Raw genomic sequence first — 25,039 nt, forward strand, 5'->3', positions numbered from 1 at the left:
AGCCATTGTCGCGAAATTCGATATTAGACCCCAAACTCTGTCTGATATTTTGAAGAATTGGATTTTATCCAACTTAAGCATAAGATGGATTTTCTACAAGGTGCAACTGTTCAAATAGTTTTCTTTTAACAGAAACAAATTGTAACCTTAAAACGTTTTTCAAGTTTAATATTTCTGTAAAGGTCAGGGACAGAATCACAGACATTTCCACCGAAACCATCAAATTAGTCCATCTGAAAGTTTTTTTTTTCTTTCAAGTGAAATAATGAAATGAAATAATTCCCACTGCAAATACAACCCATGGTCAAAACTGATTTAATGGTAATGTCCACTTGTGCCATTTATTGATTTTAAAATTTCAGCAGTAACTTACATCCAGCAACAGGAAATGGTATATGATGCCAACACATATGCTGCATCGTAATAAACATTAAAAAAAAAAAAAAAAAAAAAAGACACCACACTAAACAATGTAAACCTGAAATGTAGATTTTCTTGCATGACAGGTTGTAGACACAGCATGACTGCTCCCATGCACGTGACTCAAGAGGACAGAAGCAGGTAAAAGTTTTGGTTGGAATAATGCCACGTGAAAATTACAGAAAGATTGTTCTAGATTTCCAGTGAGCAAGAATAGTGACTAATGTATAAAACAGGGGAGAACAATGAAAAGAAGGCTGGGTTGTCATAAGGTCACTTGTCAAATCTAGGATGGGTTTACCAGGAACACAGCAGTGAGGACCATAAATAATCCACTAATTTTCAATGCAAATGTGATACTGGTAGGATGCAATCGAGAAACCCAACCTTGTTTGATGTTGTAGCCTAACACACAAACAGGCGCACTTAAGAGTAAAATTTTGAGTAAATTTTACCTATAAAAACATGGGGCACTTAAAACCGGCACTGGGGTTACAATACGGTTAGGGACAATAGCAAAAAAGGCTTGTTCCAACTTTTTTTTTTTATAACCTGACATGGGGGACCTAAAGGACTCAACTGAAAACATATGTCTGCCTCTTTTGGATCAAAAAATTACAGAAATTTATGAGGATCCTGTGTGGATACTACTACTATAATCAGTAGAAAGAGTCCAACTTCATGCAACAACAGTACAAGAATTGGTTCACAAAAAACAAGTATTAAACAGGTTAAATTAAAAAAAAGAAATTTTCACAGTTATGTTTCTTCTCACATTCATACATTACAGACCAGACATGCATGCAAGATGGGGCCAAAAATGAACACAGTGCAAAAGCTTTTTCTTTTGCTTGTATTCTACAAAATGTTTGTATATTCATTCACAGCTTGTGCTGTTGCATTAAAGTTTGGGGAGATTTGCCATTGGTTGATGTGACAAATGTGAGCCTTATACCTTACCTGGCAGGTCTGATGCATTTCAGAGGTAAAGGCAGACTTTGAACCGTATACATAGAAATACATAAAGTGCTTCTGTCAAAATAAACAAACAATAAAAACAGTACAAAACAGTTTTCAAAAAAGAGGTATCAAAACAATGCACTTGGGGGTGTGGAGGAGACCGGTGTCTGCTGGACATCAGAGGATTCCTGCGGTACAGACAAATGAGCTGGGGATTCTTGCTTAAAATAAAAAGATGTTCAAAGATGAGTGGAGGTAAGGAGGGGTAGTTGAGTGGCTTTCAACCAAGGATCAGGCTGGACTTGCCCCCCGGGGGATTTCGACGGCCAGATGGTAGTCCTCCAGTGGGCTCCTCAGCCTGAGGAACCTCCTCTTGCTGCTCTGGAACTACTTCAGGCTCAGCAGCACAGATTTCTGAGCACAGACATTAAAACACAAGTTACAAATGAGGACATGTCCTGAATGACTTCATCTTGAGAGCACACCCTTCTTAAGTGTGCAGAGTTTATCATGATTAATCTCTAAGCAATCTCATAATAATGTTGGATTTGGGTGTTTCCTATGGCTTTTAGATTACAAACCAATTACAACTACAGGTAATTCAAATTAGGGCTGCAACGATTCCTCAAGTAACTCAAATTATTCGATTATTAAAAAAAAATCCTTGACACAAATTTGTTGCTTCATGCTTCGTTTAAACTCTGCAGTGGAACATTTCACCCACATTAGCGGCATTAAAGTTCTCCATCTTTGCTACGGAATTTCCATCATATGGAAAAAAAACAACCCGAGTGGCTCATCGCTGACATATTTTTTCACACCTCCACTTCTCTCTACAGTTGCGCGTGTGACGGGGCAAATGCTTTTTCATAGCACTGTATGTACTACCACAGTGTATATACAGCTAATATGATGTAGGTGAATACAATCTAATTTGTGCTGCAAAAAATTACAAAGGTCTCCAGCTTTTAATTGGAATTTTTTTTGTAGAAAACAGATGAGGCAAGAATACAGACATGTCATTCCTGTCAAGATATTCTGTGGGGGGGGGGGTCGGGTTGGCTGGGGTGTGTGTGTGTGAGTGCACATGTGTGTATGGCTAGGCCTGGGTCTGGGGCTTGCTGAGTCTCAGCCCTGTATGACATGATTGTGAAGGGTGGGGTTACCCTCCCTTTAACTCCCCACTGGATGCTGCTGCATTCCCCAGGATGTGGGTACCTGTTGTGCTCGCTGGGCTGAGAATTTCAGCTGTTATCGGGCGCCACCATTAGCACTATCAATTGGTCGGTAACAACGGGAAAACCCCTGGTCACCTGTTCGGTATGGAGGGGGGGGGGGGGGGGGGGGGTTAGAACAGACTTGCAATGGAAACATAGGAGGGTGTGTGTGAAGACAGAGTTACAATATTAAGCTCATGCAGCCCCCAGTGTTTCAACAAAAACACTGATAACAGCAGCAGCTGTTTTACGTGCAGTCTGCCTGCACACACGTGGCAAGCGCAAAGAGGCGGAGCCGTTATCGAGACGGTGAGCTCAAGTGGAGCGAAAAGAAACGTTTTTCTAGCGTCCAAAGCAGCAACGCTTTTTCCTGTAACCACCATTAAACCTTTACTGGGAAACAGCTGGAGGAGCCCTTCATCAACCACCTGATCAACAAGGGAAGAAAAGAGAACATTATAGCTGCTCCATCCACCGCTGTTTGTTTCACACAGCAAAAAATCTGCAGTTAAGCAACGGAAGTTAAAATGTGCAGATGAACTGTTAATAAGACAAAAACAATTTCTTATCTGATTACTCGATTAATCGATGGAATAATCAATAGAATTCTCGATTACTAAAATAATCTACAGCTGCAGCCCTAATACAAATAGCCATAAAACTTCAGGTTTATCGTTGCACATATTTTTATCCTCATATTTAGTATTGCTGAAGTCAAGGAATAAGTTCATATTTAATTAGTGGTAAGTAACTATAAGGATTAGGCATTTATTAAAACAGTGTGATTTAAAAAGTCTGAAGGCGTTCAAACTTTAAAAAAAAAAACAGTTTCCTTTGCTGAACTGTTGATACACATGCAATTCTAAGTTCAAGTAGACCTTAAAATTTTGTTTATTTACTGTTAGGCCAGGGCTCTGTGGGGGTGTGCCTGTGCGAAAAAGCACAGGAGAAAATATCGGTGCAAAACGAAACCAAACTAAATAAATATACCGTAAATTCCGGAGTATAAGCTGCTACTTTTTTCCCACACTTTGAACACTGCGGCCTATAGTAAGGTGCGGCTAATGCATGTTTTTTTATTCATGCGCCCAAAAACATTTTGCATCGTAACAGTAGACCAATCAAATTGATGAGTAGGTCACAGAGGTCCAATGAAATTGAGCGATAAAACAAGAGCACCTTCACAATTCAATGTATTGTAAACCTGTCATTTGTATTCACCCTCATCAACATGGAAAACACTCGAAGAAAAGCATATGATGCATCTTTTAAGGTAAAGGCAATCAATCTGGCGACTGAAGAAGGAAATTGAGCTGCTGCACGTAATCTTGGCATAAATGAATGGATGGTGAGACGGTGGAGACGCCAGCATGAAGAACTGAGTCAATGCAAAAAGACGACAAAAGCTTTCAGAGGTAACCATAGCAGATGGCCCGAACTTGAAAACTTTCTTGAAGACTGGGTTAATACACAGAGAGCAAGAGGCTGCGGTGTTTCCACCGTGCATATCAGACTGAAGGCTAAAGCAATCGCCACCGAAATGAAAATCGAAGATTTTAGAGGTGGGCCATCGTGGTGTTTTAGATTTATGAGATGAAAAGGCCTGTCCGTCAGGGCACGCACGACTTTGTGTCAGCAGCTCCCTCCCGGCTACGAGGAAAAACTTGCTAACTTTTGCACGTTCACTCAAACAAAGATAGCGGAGAATTCCATCGGGCCAGATGATATCATAAATATGGATGAAGTACCTTTGACGTTTGACCTGCCTCTCACTTGCACTGTTAATAAAAAAGGTGACTCGTCCATCACACTGAAAACAAGAGGCCACGAGAGAACGCATTTTACCTGTGTTCTGAGCTGCACAGCATCGGGACTAAAGCTTCCACCAATGGTGATTTTTAAGCGGCTGACAATTCCAAAGGAATCGTGGTGAAAGTCAATTAGAAAGGTTGGATGATGGAGAGCCTAATGAAGGACTGGCTCAGAGAGTGCTACGCCAAGCGACCTGGAGGATTTTTTCACAGAAAAAAAGCATTGTTCGTTATGGACAGCATCAGGGCCCATATAACAGATTCAGTGAAAGCTGGCATCAAGAGTACAAACTCAATTCCAGCTGTGATTCCTGGGGGCACCACTAAGTATTTGCAGCCACTGGACATCAGCGTGAACCGGGCATTTAAAGTGGCACTGCGCCTTGAGTGGGAGGACTGGATGACGAGCAGCGAGAAATCCTTCACCAAAACAGGCCGCATGCGAAGAGCATCTTTCACTCAAGTCTGCCAGTGGATCCTAAATGCATATGTCAAAACATCCACCATCACCAATGGGTTCCGAAAGGCTGGACTTCTGTGTGGTGAAGAGGACCGGATGCGCTCAATTGAGGGCGACAACGAAGAGGCTGAAGTGAGGGATGAGATCCTGAGGCTGTTCGGACACTGAAGAAGAGGACTTTGATGGTTTCAGTGCGCAGGAAGAAGATGATGAAGGCAATCAATGACTATATATATATATATATATATATATATATATATATATATATATATATATATATATATATATAAATATATATTAGGGGTGGGACTCGATTAAAAAAAAATTAATCGAATTAATTACAAGCTTTGTAATTAATTAATCGAAATTAATCGCATTTTAATCGCATTTCAATATTTGACATGAGAAATATTAATTTAAGTTTAGTTGATGAATAAATCAATATACATAAGCTTAAACTTCAAAATTTTGTTTATTTTCCCACCAGTCTACTACACAGACCAATGAAGGGTGGAAGTGCTCCTGTGATAAGCAAACTCCTGAAATTAAAGCATCCATCCATCCATCCATCCATCCATCCATTCACTTCCGCTTATCCTGGTCAGGGTCGCGGGGGGGCTGGAGCCTATCCCAGCTGTCATAGGGCGAGAGGCAGGGTACACCCTGAACAGGTCGCCAGCCAGTCACAGGGCCAACACAGAGAGACAACAACCTTTCACACTCACGCTCTCATTCACACCTATGGGCAATTTAGATTAGCCAATTAACCTAACCCCAGTAAGTGCATGTCTTTGGAATGTGGGAGGAAACCGGAGTACCCGGAGGAAACCCACGCAAGCACGGGGAGAACATGCAAACTCCACACAGAGAGAGAGAGGCCTGGGCCAAGGTGGAATCGAACCCAGGCCTTCCAGATGGTATTCTATCTGTGAGGCAACAGTGCTAACCACTGCGCCACCGTGCTGCAGTTTACAGTTTACAGTTTAAACAAGGATTTATTTATTTTTAATTTCAGGCAATGATGCACTTAAAATCTTTTCTGTTGCAGACTTAAAACACGATTTAATAAAGTTATTCTTTGTAAGTTTGACCATATGTCTTTCTTTTTTTCTTTAATGTTAATAAGGATAAAATGTTATGCAGAGATGGATAGTCACAGTGGGGAGTGGGGGGCGCGAATAGTTTTCTTCTTGCTAGGGGGGGCATAACAGAAAATAATTGAGAAGCACTGAATTAAAGTAAAGCATCATAACTGGATAGTTTTATTCAACATTAATGTCTCACTTGTTATAGTTGAAAATTAATCATTCTCTCAGCTGTATTCCTTGATGTTGAAATGTGTTATGCTTGTTTTAACAGCTTATTTTGAATTAAAGACTTAAAATTAAACCACAAAAAGGAGAAAAAGTTCGTTCTCCGTTTAACCAGCTGCTTTTACACAGCTGTGCTTCGCACTCACGGTTGCTAGGCGACATGAGCTACGCAGAGGTGACGGCAGCTGATATGAAGGCTAGCTGCTCACTTCCGGCCTTTGTGGTCTTCGTGGGCTGCGAAAGACGTGGGCCGGGTCCTTCGCAGGATGCAGCCCCTAATTTGGACATTGTGCGTCGATATAATCTGTATGCCGGGAACTCGTGCACTGAGAAACGTTCCACGGTGCAAAGTGCGATTAAAATATATATATATATATATATATATATATATATATATATATTAGGGGTGGGACTTTAACGCGTTAATTTCGATTAATTAATTAAGGGGAAATTAACGAATTAAAAATTTTAACGCATTTTAACGCACTTTGCACCGTGGAACGTTTCTCAGTGCGCGAGTTCCCGGCATACAGATTATATCGACGCACAATGTCCAAATTCAGGGGCCGCATCCTGCGAAGGACCCGGCCCACGTCCTTCAGAGCCCACGAAGACCGCAAAGGGAGGACGTGAGCGGCTAGCCTTCATATCAGCGTCACCTGTCCTCACCTGTAGCTCATGTCGCCTAGCAACCCTGAGTGCGAAGCACAGCTGTGTAAAGCAGCTGGTTAAACGGAGAACGAACTTTTTCTCCTTTTTGTGGTTTAATTTTAAGTCTTTAATTCAAACTAAGCTGTTAAAACAAGCATGACACATTTCAACATCAAGGAATACAGCTGAGAGAATGATTAATTTTCAACTATAACAAGTGAGACATTAATGTTGAATAAAACTATCCAGTTATGATGCTTAACTTTAGTTTCAGGAGTTTGCTTATCACAGGAGCACTTCCACCCTTCATTGGTCTGTGTAGTAGACTGGTGGGAAAATAAACAAAATTTTGAAGTTTAAGCTTATGTATATTGATTTATTCATCAACTAAACTTAAATTAATATTTCTCATGTCATATCCCCTATAGGAGGTATTAGAATGTTGTTCGTGCACTGTTCAGTAAAAAAATATGAAGTACCGTATTTTCCGGAGTATAAGTCGCACTTTTTTTCATAGTTTGGCTGGGGGTGCGACCTATACTCCGGAGCGACGTATATGTGACATTTATAACACATGAACCAAAATACTCCAGCCACTTGACATCTCCGTGAACTGCAGCTTTAAGGCAGTCTTGCGTAACCTGTGGGCGCAGTGGATGGAGAGCACAGCTTAACGGCAACTGGGAGAATGCGCCACCCAACTTTCCTGGAAGTCATTGGATGGATCAAGAAAACATGGGCTTCAGTGACAAACCATCCTGTTGGGATTCAGAAAGGCTGGAATAATTGGAACTGCAGCTGACGACGAGTCTGACTAACGCGACACAGAAGAGGAAGCGGCGCTTCGTCTACGGAGTGTACGGAATTGTTTAGAAGTGACACCGAGGATGAAGAATTCAATGGATTGATGGTTTGGTTAACTTGTTAGTATGTTCTTTATGCTATGGTTATCTGAATAACTTAATGTTACGTTAACATACTGTAGCGATTCTCTTAGTTAGAGAGCGTGTTGATGTTGTGGGATTTCGGACTGTTCGGGAGGTTCGTGAAGGCAGCATGGAGAGAGAGAAAAAGACTGAGAGCTTGCCTGTGTGTGTGTTGCTGTTCCGCTGTTGTAGTTGTGGTTGGCGTGGCTGTGGCCTACAGCAGCCGTTTTTCTGTTAATAAAGACGACCTTTGTTGTGAATATCGCCGACTTTGGAAGTGTGTTTACAACGTTACAATACCGAACACGTGTTAGTTGTGCGTCATGTAGCTGAATGTGCTACGTTAGCATAACGTAGGTGTAACCGTGTTCGTCCTGTTCTTTAATCCATTATTATTTTAAATTGCCGTTCAAGATGGAATTTGTGCTCTGAGTCTCGGATTCTATCAACCCCCCCCCCCCCCAAAAAAAGTGCGACTTATAGTCCAGTGCGACCTATATATTTTTTTTCTTCTTTATTATGCATTTTTTGGCTGGTGCGACCTATACTCCGGAGCGACGTATAGTCCGAAAAATACGGTACTTTGACGTTTGGCCTGCTTCTCACTCGGACTGTAAGTAACGACAACGAACAAGTGAGTGACGAGATCCCAGAGGAGGAGATATTGGAATGTTGTTTGTGCACTGTTCAGTAAAAAAGCATAAGCAACGTAATTTGTGTTACTGATACGTACATATATTTAAAGGTAGCCGTGTTACAGGCACTGTTCGAAAAAAAGCATTTGCAGTATGTATTTGTTTATGGTACCATACGGATTAAATTAAAAATTTAAAAATTCTCACGTGTAATATCTTTCTGTGTAAATATCTTATATTACAACGTGGGACACCTGCGGCTTAAAATCTGGTGTGCTTGTACAAGTACAAAATTGATTTTCTTTCTAAAATTAGAGCATGCGGCTTTTAATCAGGTGCGCTCTGTAGTCTGGAATTTACGGTAAATGGTATTGTTTAGTCCTTTATTTCATGTGAAAATATATCTGAGAGTGTTTCTTTTCCTCTTCTTTCTGTCCATGTTTTATAAACATTATGTCAAAACTGACTTGGCTAAATGTAGCAACAAGTAGGGTACTGGGAAGATTCAAGCAAAGATGATGTGGTCAAAAAACAGGCGCTTACCATTTTCACGGAAAGAGATTTCTCCATCCTAATCAAAATAAGCAGAAAAGAAATGATTGTGATTGACAGCATTCATAAAGGAATTTTGTACTACTTAATCAGTCTTGATGGAAAAATGCGCATTCACAGAACAATTTAATAGCACTAGTTACTACCTACATGTAATGTATGTAAGGAGATGTAATGGAGGAAGAAGGTGAAAACACCAATGCTTTAAATAGATTGGACTTGAGTCGTTTCCTCCTATGTTTGTTTGGCCTTAAGTTTCACTTCTTTTATTTGCAGAACTCATGATCTTAAGCTTTGTCTTACTGTGGTGGGGGGGTCTCCAGAATGACTGGTGGAATGGTTTCCTCCTCTCCTCAGGGGGGCTGATGGCTCCCCACACAGCACTCCCGTTGGTTTCCCACCTGGAAGAGGCACGAAACAGTAAATGGGAAAGCCAGACAGGACTGTCCAGTCCAATAAAAAACAACATGTATTAAATGTGTGTGTTGAGCTATTTCAGTAAGGACCGCAGAGCCGGACAGACTGACAGACAAACAGGGACATCCCTTACCACTGCTAGCAAGTCTCATGTGGTGTGTTTGAAAGATCCACCAGTGGCAGAAACACCTCTATCCCAACTCACTGAACAACAGTATGCAACCAAATTAAATGCAAATACAAACAAAATTACTCTAATTACAAGCAGATAAATGACAATTGAAGAAAGTTGGAGAGTTTTCTATTATCTATTTGTGGTCAAACAGACTGAAACCATTTACAGCATTTCTGTCATCTAGGTTATGGTGGTCTCAACAGCTTGAAAAGGGCCGCTGGACTTCTTTAAATTTTCTCTGAAGTCTAGTCACTTTTTTTTCAATCTCTCAAAAATGGCAAATCATGATTGTGGGGACAGGAAATAACAATCTCATGACAGAATTCACTCAAACAGCTGCAGTTTAACCAGACTCCTACTAATGACCTTCTAGTTTTCTATTCTGCTCTGGGGAAATTTCTGAAATGATGTGTTCCCATGAAATGTCTGTGTAACGATTCTTTTCACACTGACATTATTTGTCCTCTGCTGCGTAGGCTACTTTATCTGTGTAGGCCGTTTCCTTTTGGCTTCCAGGGGGTTTCAGCTTCATTCTCAGTACCCTTATTCATAAGCTTTATAGCAAGGCATGCATCTTGTCAGTTTCAAAATAACATCAACAATAGCTCTTCAGAAATGCAGAAATACTATCAGCACATGAGTAGGGGTAATCATGAGCCCCAAAAGTTTCAACGTGCTAGAAGTATCAGTACGCTGACAAAGGAGAATGCCTCAAGCATTTCTAAAGTTCAGAATTTGCTCTCCTCATGGAACAAATGTTTCTCTTCTCCAAATCCAAACCATCTGAATATGGCATGTGACATTACAGCTGCATCACATGAACTTGTTTGGTTCACCAAACCTTTTACTGTTGTGGGTGTATTTATTTGGCTGATTCATGTACATTTAACTGTTAAGGCACAAGCTTACTCTTTTCTTTTTGTTTTTTACATTTTTGAACATATTCTGAAGGATTAACGGAGTTTTTTTGGTTAAATGAATGCCTGCAGATGCTGCTAACTCCACATCCCTTATAGAATGAAGAAAAAAAAAAAGAGCAAGGCCAGCTCTGTGACTGGTTACAAACTGGACACTTGTGGTGGAAATGAAGTCACCGAACAAACTTAGCAATCATAAACAAATTTGATCACCCTGAGCACCGCTTAATTGTTCAGTCAGCAGAGCACTTTTTCTAACAGACTCACTGAGCTCTGCTGCCAAAGGACAAATACAGGAAATCTTTCTATCCTCATTCAATAACTCTTTGTGATATGATACAACTGTCTGACAGAGTCATCTGCACTTGCTTTTTAACATTTTATTGCCATTCAAATAATTTTCTTTGCTTTGTTGATTTTGAAAATTTTTGTTTTGTTTATTTTTATTATTTCAAATTCTGTAACAGAATAATTTCCCAGACTATGGGATGGATACACTGTGTGTTAAATGTAGGTGCTGTTTGTCTATGTAAGTGAGTTTGAGGTAATCCAGAGTTTGGGGACTTAATTACGTGCCAATAAGAACATATGACTTGCACACACTTTGGTATAGCTTTCAATTTCAACAGACTCTAAATTAGTACACTGACTCAAGCACTGTTATTAAAAATGTTATTTTCATTTCAAAATATTCAAACTATTACATACACATAATCTACAATTAAACACTTCACATTTTATTTTAAATAACACTTACAGCTGTAGTTTGTATAGTTATGGTTAGAATATCTTCTAATCATACGTGTGAAAATACATTCACCACCCACATTTTTAGATACACCTTGCTAGCACCATGTCTGTTCCCCCTTTTGCTTTCAGAACTATTCATGTCAGATTCAACAAGGTGCTGGAAACATTCCCAAGAGATCTGACAACATGCAATTGCTGCAGATTTGTCAGATGCATGCTCATGATGCAAGCATGTTCAAGAACAATCTAAAGGAGCTCTATGGTGATCCAGTGACTGTTCAGGTTTTCTGTGTACAGTGAAACAGTGTTAATTTCATTGACGAAATATTTTCGTCATAGTTTTCATCAGCGACACTTTTTTTTCATGACGAGACGATAACTAAATTAAAACTACCTAAAATGATAAAAATGATAACGAAATTAACTGACACTTTCGTCAATGAATGAAAACGAGATGAAAATGCTTGGCGGGACAAAATCCAATCAGAACTTATTTAGTTTTGTGAAAGGGCGGGACAAGTTAGGAAAGGATCCAATCAGAACTTATTTAATTTTGTGACAGGGCGGGACAAGTTAGGAAAACATCCAATCAAACGCACAGTTGTGTAAATTTGATCTAAACCCAGGAAGAACAAACTATCCATCCATCCATCCATTTTCTTCCGCTTATCCGGGGCCGGGTCGCGGGGGCAGAAGCCTAAGCAGAGAAGCCCAAGCTTCCCTCTCCCCAGCCACCTCCTCCAGCTCATCCGGAGGGACCCCAAGGCGTTCCCAGGCCAGCCGAGATACATAATCTCTCCAGCGTGTCCTGGGTCTACCACGGGGCCTCTTCCCGGTGGGACATGCCCGGAACACCTCACCCAGGAGGCGGCCAGGAGGCATCCTAATCAGATGCCCGAGCCACCTCAACTGGCTCCTTTCGATGTGGAGGAGCAGCGGCTCTACTCTGAGCCCCTCCCGGATGGCCGCACTCCTCACCTTATCTCTAAGGGAGAGGCCAGCCACCCTTCGAAGGAAACTCATTTCTGCCGCTTGTATTCGCGATCCTATTCTTTCGGTCACTACCCAAAGCTCGTGACCATAGGTGAGGGTAGGAACGTAGATCGACCGGTAATCGAGAGCTTCGCTTTTACGCTAAGCTCCCTCTTCACCACGACGGACCGGTGCAGCGTCCGCCTCACTGCAGAAGCAGCCCCGATCCGCCTGTCGATCTCCCGTTCCCTTCGCCCATCACTCGTGAACAAGACCCCGAGATACTTAAACTCCTCCACTTGAGGCAAGAACTCGTTCCTGAGCCGGAGATGGCACTCCACCCTTTTCCGGCTGAGGACCATGGCCTCAGACTTAGAGGTGCTGATTCTCATGCCAGCCGCTTCACACTCGGCTGCGAACCGTTCCACTGCGAGCTGGAGGCCCCCCCCTGATGAAGCCAACAGAACCGCATCATCTGCAAAAAGCAGAGATGAGACTCTGAGGCCACCAAGGAAGAAGCCTTCCGCCACCTGGCTACGCCTAGAAATTCTGTCCATAAAAATTATGAACAGAATCGGTGACAAAGGGCAGCCCTGACGGAGTCCAAAACCCACAGGAAACAAATCCGACTTATTACCGGCTATACGGACCAAGCTCTCACTGTGGTTGTACAAGGACTGAATGGCCCGCAACAATGGGCCAGACACCCCATACTCCCGCAGAACCTCCCAAAGAACACCCCGAGGAACACGGTCGAATGCCTTCTCCAAGTCCACAAAGCACATGTAGACTGGTTGGGCAAACTCCCACGCACACTCGAATATCCTTGAGAGGATAAAGAGCTGGTCCAGCGTTCCACGACCAGAACGAAAACCGCATTGTTCCTCCTGAATCCGAGGTTCGACTAACGGACGCACCCTCCTTTCCAGCACCCTGGCATAGACCTTAAGTTATGTAAACAATATCCGCAGGGAGAAAGAGAACAGCCGATGTATGGACACATTTGTCCTTTGATGCCGTGACAAACAAATCGATGTGTAAACCATGTGGGGCGACTATCTTGGGTAAAAACACGACAAATCTAAAACAACATCTGCAAACCAGTCACCCAGATCTCCATGCAAAGGTAAGCATTTTAATGTCATGCAGGGTAAAGTGTTTTTCCCAGTTTAGCGTTTGTGTTTAGAGAAAATCTCCACACCACAGTGGATTAGCCTTTCCTAATCCTGGTCCTGAACACTGCCCTGTACCTTTCAGAGCATGTCCTGCTGTAAAACGCTCGTATTATCTCAGTAACGAGTGGGTCACCTCACCTCATCCTCCCTCACCCTCAACACTGGATCCCCCCAAGGCTGTGTGCTCAGCCCTCTGCTGTACTCACTGTACCCCCATGACTGCGAGGCCACGTCAGAGTCCAACGTCATCATCAAGTTTGCTGACGACACTGCTGTTGTGGGACTAATCTCTCACAATGAGGAGACAGCCTACAGGAGAGAGGTCTCCCGCCTGGAGAACTGGTGCCAGGAGAACCACCTCCTGCTCAACGTCAGCAAAACGAAGGAACTGATCGTGGACTTCAGCAGGAAGCAGCAGAGGGACTACCATCCACTTGTCATCAGTGGTGCTGAGGTGGAAAGAGTGGACACTTTCAAATACCTGGGAGTGACCATCTCACAGGACCTGTCCTGGACTCATCACATAAACATCACTGTGAAGAAGGCCAGACAGCGTCTCTACCTCCTCAGGCGGCTGAGAGACTTCAAGCTCCCACTCAAGGTGCTCAGGAACCTTTACACCTGCACCATCGAGAGCATCATGCGTGGGAGCATCACCACCTGGATGGGAAACTGCACCAAGCAGGACTTCATGGCCCTAAAAAGGGTGGTTCGTTCAGCTGAACGGACCATCAGAACCACCCTCCCCAACCTGCAGGACATTTACACCAAGCAGTGCAGGCTGAGGGCCATGAAGATCCTAAAACAGCCCAGCCACCCCGGACACTCTCTCTTCTCCCTGCTCCCATCAGGCCGGCGTTACCGCTGCCTGAGGGCTAAGACTGAAAGGTTGAAGAAGAGTTTTTACCACAAGCCATCCGTCTGCTCAACTCTGAGCCCTAACTGGACCATTATTGCACAATGTAAATATTATAATTTATAAAAGTGTGTATAGTGTATAGTATATAGAGTATAGTGTGAATTACTTTTTTTATTTTTATTCTTCTTATTTATATGTGTGTGTATATATGGTTGCAGGTACAAAATACATTTCACTGTGCATTGTACTGTGTATAACTGTGCATGTGACAAATAAACACTATCTTATCTTATCTTATCTAAGTTGGTGTTAATGATCAGGTGTGTGGGAAGCAGGTGAAACGCTGTTCATATTATTAATAATATTCCATAACTTTTAATAAATATTTAATTTTGTGCCTGTATAATGACTAATTCAAGCAAACTGAAGAAAAAGCATTTACATTTTACACTTTATATTTTATACGACTAAATCGACTGTAGATTTAGTCGACTATATTCTTACGATAATTTCGTCGACTAAAACTAGACTAAAACTAAAACTATTCAGATGACTAAATTATGACTAAAACCAAATTACATTTTTGTTAAAAGACTATGACTAAAACTAAATCAAAATTTGCTGTCAAAATTAACACTGCAGTGAACATGTTGTTCAAGATGATTTGAAATTTGCACGTCATCTGACATGGACATGGTCAGCAAAAGTACTCAGGTAGATCGTAAGGAGATCGTAAGGGAAATTATGCCGTGGGAAATTATCCAATTTCACCTTATATGCCATGAGTGTCTGTGCTGTAGTAGTGACTGGGAGCATAATCCTGTAAAACTCTTCCATATCACTAGACTAGATAGCAGCAGGTAGCGAATTGCATTGTACATTGAGACAAGAGAATTAAGCCGCTTTTCCATACAGAACGACTCGCCACGGGTCGACTCGACTCGCTGCGATTTGACGGCATTTCCATTAGAATCAAGTACACTTTTTCCATACTCACTCACCCGAGGTTCTAAGCAATCCGAGGCATACAAAAATGTGACGCGGAGGACAACATGCCACTGATTGGCCAGGGAGTATCATCACTAGCGAGCGGAGTCATGAGAGCGACTCCTTCACCAGAATCAAGCCTGCCATTTTTAAAACCCAACAGCAAGAAACTGGAGGTGCAAAGCACAGACCGACAGTTCTCAGTGGTAGTTTTGCAACATGAGAGCCATCTGAAACGCACACACAACATACATATTTATAACCCTATACTGCCGGGCGATCGCCGCTGAAGCACCATTACCTGCCCCTACTAGCCGAACAGCTGGTTACCACAGAGCCTGAGGCGGCTGATCAAAGGAATTTTGAGTTACCGTAATAACGCGACCGTTTGTCTTATCGAAAAAATTCAAACAGTTTCTGAAAGCTGATAAACTGCACTTCACAACCAACACAGGGTATTATTACGGTTTTATTATGTAATTGTTGCCGTAAGTCCGCGATCGGCCGAACTTTTGAAGTACACTGAGCCGATTATGACATGTTCGGTGGTATAGGATTGTAGTTAACAATGATAACCTTCATCCATTAAAACATTGTACGGGGCACTTATGCATGATGATGATATTAAACTGGCATTAGCTGTGAGCTTGCCTCTATCTCATGTATTGTTGTGTTATTCCTGGTAATAGAATGCTTTTGGACAAAATTAGAGTTTGCAAAACACTTTTCTACTACCTTTAAGACCACATTGTTGTGGCATTTGTTATGTTCAAGCTGTGTTTTTGAAGTGGACATGTTAAGTGCACTTTTTATTTGAAAGAAGTTATATATTATATGATAAAGTTCTTTTTTGTGTTTATTTGATTCCTATTCAAGACACTTTGATAAGAATGACTATATTGTTAATATAGGCCACAGAGTATCATTTTTTAACATTTTTGGCTGGTGGTGTGCCTCGTAATTTTTTCAATGAAAACAATGTACCTTGCCTCAAAAAAGGTTGAAAAACACTGATCTAAATGATTCAAAGAAGCCTTGGGAGAAAGTGCAGTGGTTACATTAACCAGAGAAAGAGAAATACTGAGTATGACCCAAAGAACACTCCTATACCTAAAGGCTTTATAGTAGGGGTCTCAAACTCACGGCCCACTGGCCCCGACTCCTACTTACTTTTTTTGACATTTTGCTAACTCCTCTTAATTGGAGGGGAAAGCGAAATGTCAAAAAAGTAACTTAAAGGGCCAAATTGTCTTATATTTTTTACATCAAATTGCGGGCCGGGCGTAGGGGGCGGGGCCGGTCGCAGCCCGTGGGCTGCGAGTTTGAGACCCCTGCTTTACAGAGTTTCTGTAAGGAGGAGTGGGCCAAAATTCCTCCTGAGATATGTGTAAACCTTGTGGAAAACTACAAGAAACATCTTTCTGCTGTACTTGCCAACAAGGGTTTCTCCACCAAGTACTAAGTTTTAATTTTTATGTAATGTGTCTTTTTCTGGATTTTTGGCTGATATTCTGGCCAAACTACTACTACTACTACTACAAAAAAAATAGATACTGTTAATTTCTTTGTAAGAAAGCAAATAATTATTTCCCCCACTGTATATATCTCCACTCCTCAAAACCACTTGCCCTTTCCCTGCACACCAACTGGAGTCAACTGATTGTAGCAAGTGTGTCAAAAAAAGTGCTTGTTTGATTTTTTCCAACTCATTGTGCAAATAATTTTAAAATCATGCTATGCAAGTGCATTAGATAATTGTTTGGTTAGTAATTACTGTAATGTGATTACTGAATTTAAAAAAAACAATGGCTTAGTGACTGAGAGGAAGCTGAATTATAAAAAACAGGGAGAAAAAAAAAAAACTTGAGCCTGTTAATTCAAAGAAGACCATAACCTGTTAATTCAAAGTTCAAAATGTTCCTCACTTCTCAAAATGCTGAAACAGAGAAGTAAAAGTAGGAATTGAAAAATGTGGCTTGAGTGAATTAAATCCAGCTTAAACCTTCAGAACAAACCACTGTTGTTTTTTATTTTTTTCCTAACCACTGAATATGAGAAGTAAAATGGAAGAAGGAACTGTATGACAATCTTCTGCTGTCCTTTCAGTCTGGAACTATAAAGACATTTCAGTCTGAAACAAAGGTTTTTCAAATATCTTGTAGGTGCCACAGTGTTACTCAAGAAGACCCAGAAGACCAAAAAATATTGATACTATACTGCTTATATTGTTGAGCAAATTCCCCATATTTTAATAGACATTGAGGTCTTCCTGATAAAGGCTTTTCAGAGAGCAACTGCTTTCTTGGTGAGATCTGTTTTAGACTGATGATGTCACATAGTTATTCACATCTTCGGACTTTCCAATGACACACAACTGTGTCACAGGATACACAATTGTATCACTTGATACTTCATGCCACTCGTTTAACAGGTTGACAGGTTAAAGCTGCCAAAAGGTTTTCAGTTTCACCAGATAAGTGGACATTTCCCTAAATGCTACATGGTTAAATTACTAGTGATATCTCTTTATAAAATCAGACATTAAAAGTGATATTGTATAGTGTCATTACACACCATGAGCCCTGTAAATTTGCAATCAACATATTGATTTATTCTGCCTTACAGAAACCTGGTTACAGCAGGCTCAATATGTTAGTTTAAATGAATCAACACCCCCCAAGTCACAGTAACTGTCAGAATACTCGAAGCACAGGCCAAGGAGGAGGAGTAGCAGTATCTTCCACTCCAGCTTATTAATCACAAAAGCCACCGACCTGCATTTCATCTATTATTGTTCAATTTGATTCTCTCAAAATGTAATGAGCCCACCCACCGCTTTAGATCTCGTCTGACATGTGGCATAAAAACTAAATATTCAATAGTATTCCCTGAATATCCTCTTTGGTCTGCTTATTTCTTAATAACAATTACATTTACAATAACAGACTTAAGACCTGGATGATCTAGAAGAGATGTTTTTAAATCATGCTGATGTTTGTCTTTTTGTGTGTGTATGGTGCATTGCTGGGAAAAAGTGATCTCAGAACACCTGTAAAAGCAGAAGCAGATACCTAGTATCATGTTTACATCCTGTCATGTTTCATTTGTTCTTTAGTAACATTTGTTTATTTTGCATCATCTTTAAAACAACAGAAAAAAAAATCTCTAAACTTGCTTCTTGTTATCACTGGTTTTCTAACAGCTGGGGGAACGGTTCTAAATAAGATGGACATGACAATTGAACTATAAACTTTCCAACAGAAGCAACACATGTTCAAAGGTGATGTAGATTTTACCTGTGGGTTGTTCCTTCGATTAGCATATGGGTCCTCTGGCTCAGCAAAAACACTGGAGGCCATCTTGTTTTTCCGGGCAGGTGGCTTCTCCTCATCTGCACCAAGTGAAATGTTGGAGCCACCACCGGGCGGGCGCAAAACCCTGGAAAGAGAGAGATTTTTGAGTTTCTTCTCACTGTTCTACCAATATTTCTATACATTTTTTTAAAAATCTATGCTTTACAGTTGTTATATTCAATTCATGCTTCACTTCATACCAATAAATATCAGCCAATTGTATTTTGGTTCGTGTAACAATAAGCTACTCTCTGGGGTCATGGCCACGGTTATAACAGTTAACTGCAACTAAACTGACAACTAACATGTTCGTAACCGAAAGAATATTGTGTCCTTAAAAACATACTAAAATAAAATAAAGCAATATACAGAAAAAATGTCCTTAATTTTAGTCCTTGTTGTCAATGTGGTCACATTTGTCAATCCAGTAATCATGATGAGCCATTTGTTGCGTATGTTTATTGAGAACAGGGTGGCTAAATAATATGAAATGTCCTGTTATATGTATTGTTATACCTATTGTGAATTTCTTAAATTTTTCTTCCCTGACAACTTCCACCCACATTATAATAATAATAGAAAACATAATAATAATACTGAAACTAAGGAGAGTAGTGGTTTCAAAGGAAGACCACAGGTCAATCCAGGAAGAAAAGATCTCTTGGGGCTGTGTCAGGAAGGCCAGTCAGCGGATATCTGCCACATCAAAAATGCAGAGCTTCTTCCTGCTGCGACACTATTAAAACTGAAACTAATATACTAATAAAAACAAAAAAAACTAATAACTAAACTAAAATGAGCAAACTCACTTGGGAAACTACTGAAACTACATTAAACTGAAAATAAAATTCAAATGAAACATAAACGTAAATGTAAAATAAAAGTAAAAGTATAATACTATAATTACCCTGGTAATGAATCTATCACACAGATTTATTTCACTCACCAAAGTGGTTACAGTACATCTGCCAGATCAAGTGGTAAAGAAAGATAAGATTCATGGTGAAATGGAAATCGGTTAATGGCTGTAATTCGCATGACAGATGTAAAATCATAATAATTCAGGAGTTTAGCAGGATTCGGAGACCCTATACCTTGCACATTTAGAGTGATATTCATGAATAAACACTGTGTTCAGTATAGTGATATCAAAACAGCCAGCTATAATGTAGTCCATGTCTGTAGATCATCAGGAAATGATGGTCTGCAGACATGGCCAGTCTATTATGGAATTCGGGGTCCTGGGCAGTGGTGAAGTTGCTGATAGGGCTGCAACGATTCATCGATTAACTCGATTCTAAAAATTTATCGACACAAATTTACTGTGTCGATGCTTCGTTTAAACTCTGCCGCGCTCAGCTGTCTCGGTGTAAGCGGCGCTCCTCACTAGCATTAGCAGCATTAGTGCTGACGTTTTTTTTGTGGGTTTATTGGGGCTGGCAAACCAACATAGAACTGCATTACCGCCACCTACTGACTGGACTGTGAATCACTCACGTATACACAAGCACACATTCTAAAAAGCTCTCCGTCGCTGCGATGGATTTCATTTAACACAGAGTGGATCATCACTAGAGTTGCCACCTGTCTCGTAAAATTCAGAACCCCGTATGTTACGGGACTCCGTGGAATACGGCTCCGTAACATGCCGTGTTCCATACTTTACGGGACGGGTGGCAACTGTCGCTGACATGCATTTCCACGCCTCCACTGCTCTCTGTGTGTCTGTGTGTGTTGTGCTCGCTGAGAATTTCAGCTGCTATTTTTGTCTTTACTTCAGCTGTAGCTAGCACAACTGGTTTGCTAGCGAGCGCGGGCCATTAGCACTAGCGATGGTTCGGTACCGGAAGGCCCGCCCCCAGGACCGAGGGGCTCCTTCAAAATATTTTTATACTTTAATCCCTTATTAGTGACTAAATATAGACCTGCAGTAGAAACGTATTTTCGAGAATGCTTGTGAATACAAAGCGTTACACCATTACTCACACATGCGCCATGGCTCCCGCAGCCACTAGTTTTTCAAAACATTCATAGCAGGCAGCGGTTTTAACTGCGCAAGCGCAAAGAGGCGAAGCTGTGACGGTGAGCTCAAGTAGTGAAAAAGGAAACGTTTTTCCAGCGTCCAAAACAGCAGCTTTTTCTTTTAGTAACCACCATTAAATCTGTGAAACAGCTGGAGGTCCTTCATCAAGCACCTGATCAGCAAGTGTTAAGGTGAAGAAAAGAGAACTTTGTAGCTGCTCCATTCACCGCTGTTTGTTCACATGGCGAGAAACTGCAGTACGGAAGTTAAAATATGCAGATAAACTGTTAATAAAAAAAAGTATTTCTTATCCGATTACTCGATTAATCGCTGGAATAATCGATAGAATACTCGATTACTAAAATAATCGTTTTATGCAGCCCTAGTTGCTGATGATAAAATTATCACAGAAACGGTATAATCTCCACTTATCTGAAAACAAGAACAGTACTGCAACAAAATAAAATAATAATAAAAAAAATTGGAAAAACATAGTTTCAGAACACTCCTGCTTGGAAACAAAGTGCATTCCAAACCAATGTGATAATGTGTCACATGTATGAGGAGTATTCACAGTATTTTTGCTTCCCACAGAGAGAACAATTTGAAAAATTTAAATTATTATTTGCAGTGTCAAATGATAATAGTCTATGACTATTTATAACAGACAACAGCCCCGACACCTATATGTACAACGAGTTTCAGGACAGTGTTTCAAAAATATTAGAATACAGTATATTCAGGTTTGAGTGACAGTTCACGGAGGGGAACAAGAAAATCGGAAGTTATGAGATGCAAAAATTACTTAGATATTCCCATGAGATAAGGCAGAAATTTCAATCAATTAAATCTTCACATCATGTGTAATGCTCAGGCTGACAAAGCAAAACTAAGCTAATCATTTAGCTGCTGAGGAACAGGTGAAAGGGTGGCGAAAGACAGACAGTGATATTGATAGCGAATTTTGCCTGTGATGTGTGTTCCTCTGTCTGTGGTGTACAGGAACTGTTTTTTGGAGTGGCACAAATTATTTGTGTGGCATCTTATTGTGATACCTGATTTTTCTGTAAGTAGTTGTACAAAAACACCTGAGGCATTGCCTGCTTTTTACTGTACTTGTATATAACTTTGATGTTTGCTAAATTTGTACATAAGTTTTTGAAATTTATAACTTAACATTTGTATTTTAAGTTGTAGAAATAGTTCATTAAACAAGTTTTTGGGTTTCACAGTAAAAAAAAAAAAAAAAAAAAAAAACTTTTTTCTACTCAAATGTTATGTCTTTATGTGATTTTAGGTCCAATGTGTTAATGCAGTACATCAAAATGTGAGTTTGTGCTGCAGACAATACCACCAAACAGTTTTTAAGGTGAAATATAAAGGTAAAATCAAAAGTAGTTTGTCCCCTCTGTGACATTTATTTTTGTTTACACCAAAGCCAGACAATTTGAGTATCAAATGCATTTGTTATGTCTGGTTGAAGACCCTAAAGTCAAAAGTTCACAAGAGGTTATGAATATTACTCAACCCACTGAGGGAATAAAAATTTTTTTTTCCTTATTTGCCACAGATGGGACATTTTGTAGTTGGATATGGTGTCATTTCCTATATGCCAAAATAATCAAAAGTAATATGCAATGTGGTTAGTATATGCAAAGTACAGCTTTACCTATCACTAAATAGAAGACTTCAACAAAGAAAATAAATACTTCAGCCATTTTACAGTTGTCCCCTCCATGACAGTATTTTTTATGTATGTCTTAATTCATCAAAGACTGTGAAAGTAAATAATTAAATTTTTATTACCTAACTTATGACAACTATGCTACAATGTATGTACAATGTATTATTATCACCTTTGACCTGTAACTTCTTTTGGTACACTAAGTGAATATCAGCTGTAAAGACATACAGAACTGTAACATGCCAGCATCCATGCAATGTTTATTATTAATTGGGCTACTGTTGCTATACTGCATGAACAGTTTGGGCCTTGTTGGTCAACTGAAGCTACAAATTGCTGTTTTTCATATTTTGTCTGATCCTTTTCAATCAACAAAGGCCTGCTCAATTGTAATATAATGCAATTCAACAGATGTGCCTTATACATAATTTGGGATACTTAATGTTCTATACTGCATAGTATATATATGAATGCACTATTCTATCAATGTTATTTTTGTATACATTTCCAAAAATCTAAAGACAACAATGGATAGTGTTTTTACAGTGTTTTACCGATGTAAAACATGTTTTTTAATCTAACGGCACTGTAATTATGGTGCCGTTAAGGAATTTAATACACTCTCCATAATAACTTTCTAAAACTCCTTCGTTTAAATAGTGCTTATTACCTATTTTTTCACTGCCTTGGTCTTGTTCACTGCATCTAATAAATTAATACAATAAACATGAAATTCAGTGTGTAGCCTATATAACGTCAGGTGTGGCCAGCAGTAACATGGCCCTCGCCTCAATCAGACCATATGCCTTTTTGCACCTCAGACATAATTTCGATTACTGATTAGAAATCTGCGGGAACCCCACCCAACTGAAGGGACAGTTATTTACTCCACTGCATTTCCAAACAATATCCACAAAATACTCAAGAAGGAAAGCATTACAAACACACGAAGGTATAAAAGGCCTCAGAAGCAGGGCTACTGAGCCGCCTAGTCTGTGTCAGCACGCTAAGCATCCTCTCTCCACAAAAGCCAGCGGTACAGACGTGCGGTCTTGCTAGCTAACGTTCAAACGCCAACGGTTCAGTCAGGAAGGCGTGGTACCAAGCTTTACATTTGTATCGTCGACGCCTTTAGTTTCAGACCATTTATAGGCACTTTAGTAACAGTTACAGGAAGGGGCCACAACAAAACGGTCGTATATTTGTCTCCGTTAACCTGTGTGCCGCGTTGGGTAAAGTCAGAAGATGCTGGACTTGTTGGCTTCATGGGGCTGGCTAACGGATACGAAACGGTCTGAACGACGCCTTTTACCTGGAACTGCTTTTAGCACCGGGCTCCATCCCTTGAAATGTCGTAGTAGTCGTCATTTTTTCACAAAATTTCGTACAGTATTTATAGCTCTATCGGTATACAAGCAAACTACACCCTCATTAGCAGTATTTCACCACCTCATCACTATCCACCCTAGCTGATGAGTCCCGTCAACCTGCCTCTAGTCTGAGTGGACCAGTATCGAACTAAACGAGGGAAGACATCTCACTTCCGGCTACGGTTTCAAAACAAAGAGACAAACGTGGAAAAACAAAGGCTGCAGTTCTGTGGTCAGATCAAATCATGTGAAACTGTATATTATTGCTGGGGGAATGCAAATTCGCAGCTGAGGAGTTAGTCTTTGCTATTCGTACTTGAATAGAAGTGACACGTTTACGTTTGAATTAAAATTTGAAGTCAAATTTCACATTTCCGGTTTTTCTCTGCTTATATATGATCTGCATGTGTAATTTCTGACCCTGTGTGGATTAGAGAAAATCTAAAATAAATTCAAAATTATGCAGCCAATTCTTGTTTTGTTTAAGTTACAAAAATGTATGATGCACAATAATTGCACCGTTGACAGAAAACAGTTTAACGAATATCATTAAAAGCCGTCAATTACCATGACATTCATGCTCATGATGGGTATATGTAAATTTCTGACCACAAGTGTACGTCTGCTCTAAATGTACAACAATAAACAAGTGTCACTAAAAGAGGAAATGAAACATGACAGGAAGTAAAAGTGACGGCACGGTACTGCATGTTTACGTGCTTCTCCTATTCAGATGTTTTCCCATTATGCACCGTACACACACAAAAGACAAATGATTTAAACATCAACATGACTGAGAAACAGCTCTTACAAAAGATGTCTTAAACTTATTCTGAGCTATTGTTGACATTAAAGATGCACGCTGTGTAAACCTCTGACCACAAATGCATGTAACACACACATCTGCTCTAAATAAATAAACAAAGGAACATTTCTTAATCAGAGTATCGCATCGAGTCAATTAAATTTCTGGGATGTTGATCTGGTCAGTTAAGTAGCAGAGGAGGTTGTTAATCAGCTTCAGTTGCTTTAGTGTTAATTAAATTAATAACAGGTGTACTAGAGGGGAAACAATGAGACAATCCCCCAAACAGAAATGGTTTTACAGGTGGAGGCCACTGACATTTTTTTCACTAGTTTTGCATTTGGATAGGATCAGTGTGACTACTGGTAGCAGGGGCGATACATGGACCCTACAGAGGTTGCATAAGTAGTCCAACTCCTGTACTTAGAATTTAAGTAGAACAGCTTCTTACTTTTACGTCCTATATTTGAACACAAATAGCTTTACTTTCTACTCTTTACATTTTCAAAACAGGCTCGTTACTTTAGGTTTAGTTTTTATTTCACATTACTGCATACTTTCAAACATCAAACCAATTTGAGCCGCAATGGTGGGAACAATAACATGA

The 25,039-nt window shown here is 40.3% G+C and overlaps 1 protein-coding gene across 2 annotated transcripts; it reads right to left on the reverse strand.

The window, feature by feature from the left end:
• Positions 1-299: 299 nt before the first annotated feature.
• Positions 300-23,806, reverse strand: jpt1a (Jupiter microtubule associated homolog 1a). 2 transcript variants are annotated; one of them, XM_030741552.1, is made up of 5 exons: positions 23,707-23,806; positions 18,497-18,635; positions 9,249-9,350; positions 8,937-8,964; positions 300-1,794 (listed from the first exon to the last, which is right to left on the reverse strand). In XM_030741552.1, exons 1-5 carry the CDS (start codon positions 23,709-23,711, stop codon positions 1,661-1,663), a joined length of 408 nt encoding a protein of 135 aa, XP_030597412.1. In that variant the 5' UTR covers positions 23,712-23,806; the 3' UTR covers positions 300-1,660. The 2 variants fall into 2 exon arrangements, with proteins under 2 accessions (XP_030597412.1, XP_030597403.1); XM_030741543.1 differs by having other exon boundaries at positions 23,570-23,798.
• Positions 23,807-25,039: the final 1,233 nt, after the last annotated feature.

Source organism: Archocentrus centrarchus, chromosome 1 (assembly GCF_007364275.1).
Source record: "Archocentrus centrarchus isolate MPI-CPG fArcCen1 chromosome 1, fArcCen1, whole genome shotgun sequence".
Taxonomy (NCBI): domain Eukaryota; kingdom Metazoa; phylum Chordata; class Actinopteri; order Cichliformes; family Cichlidae; genus Archocentrus; species Archocentrus centrarchus.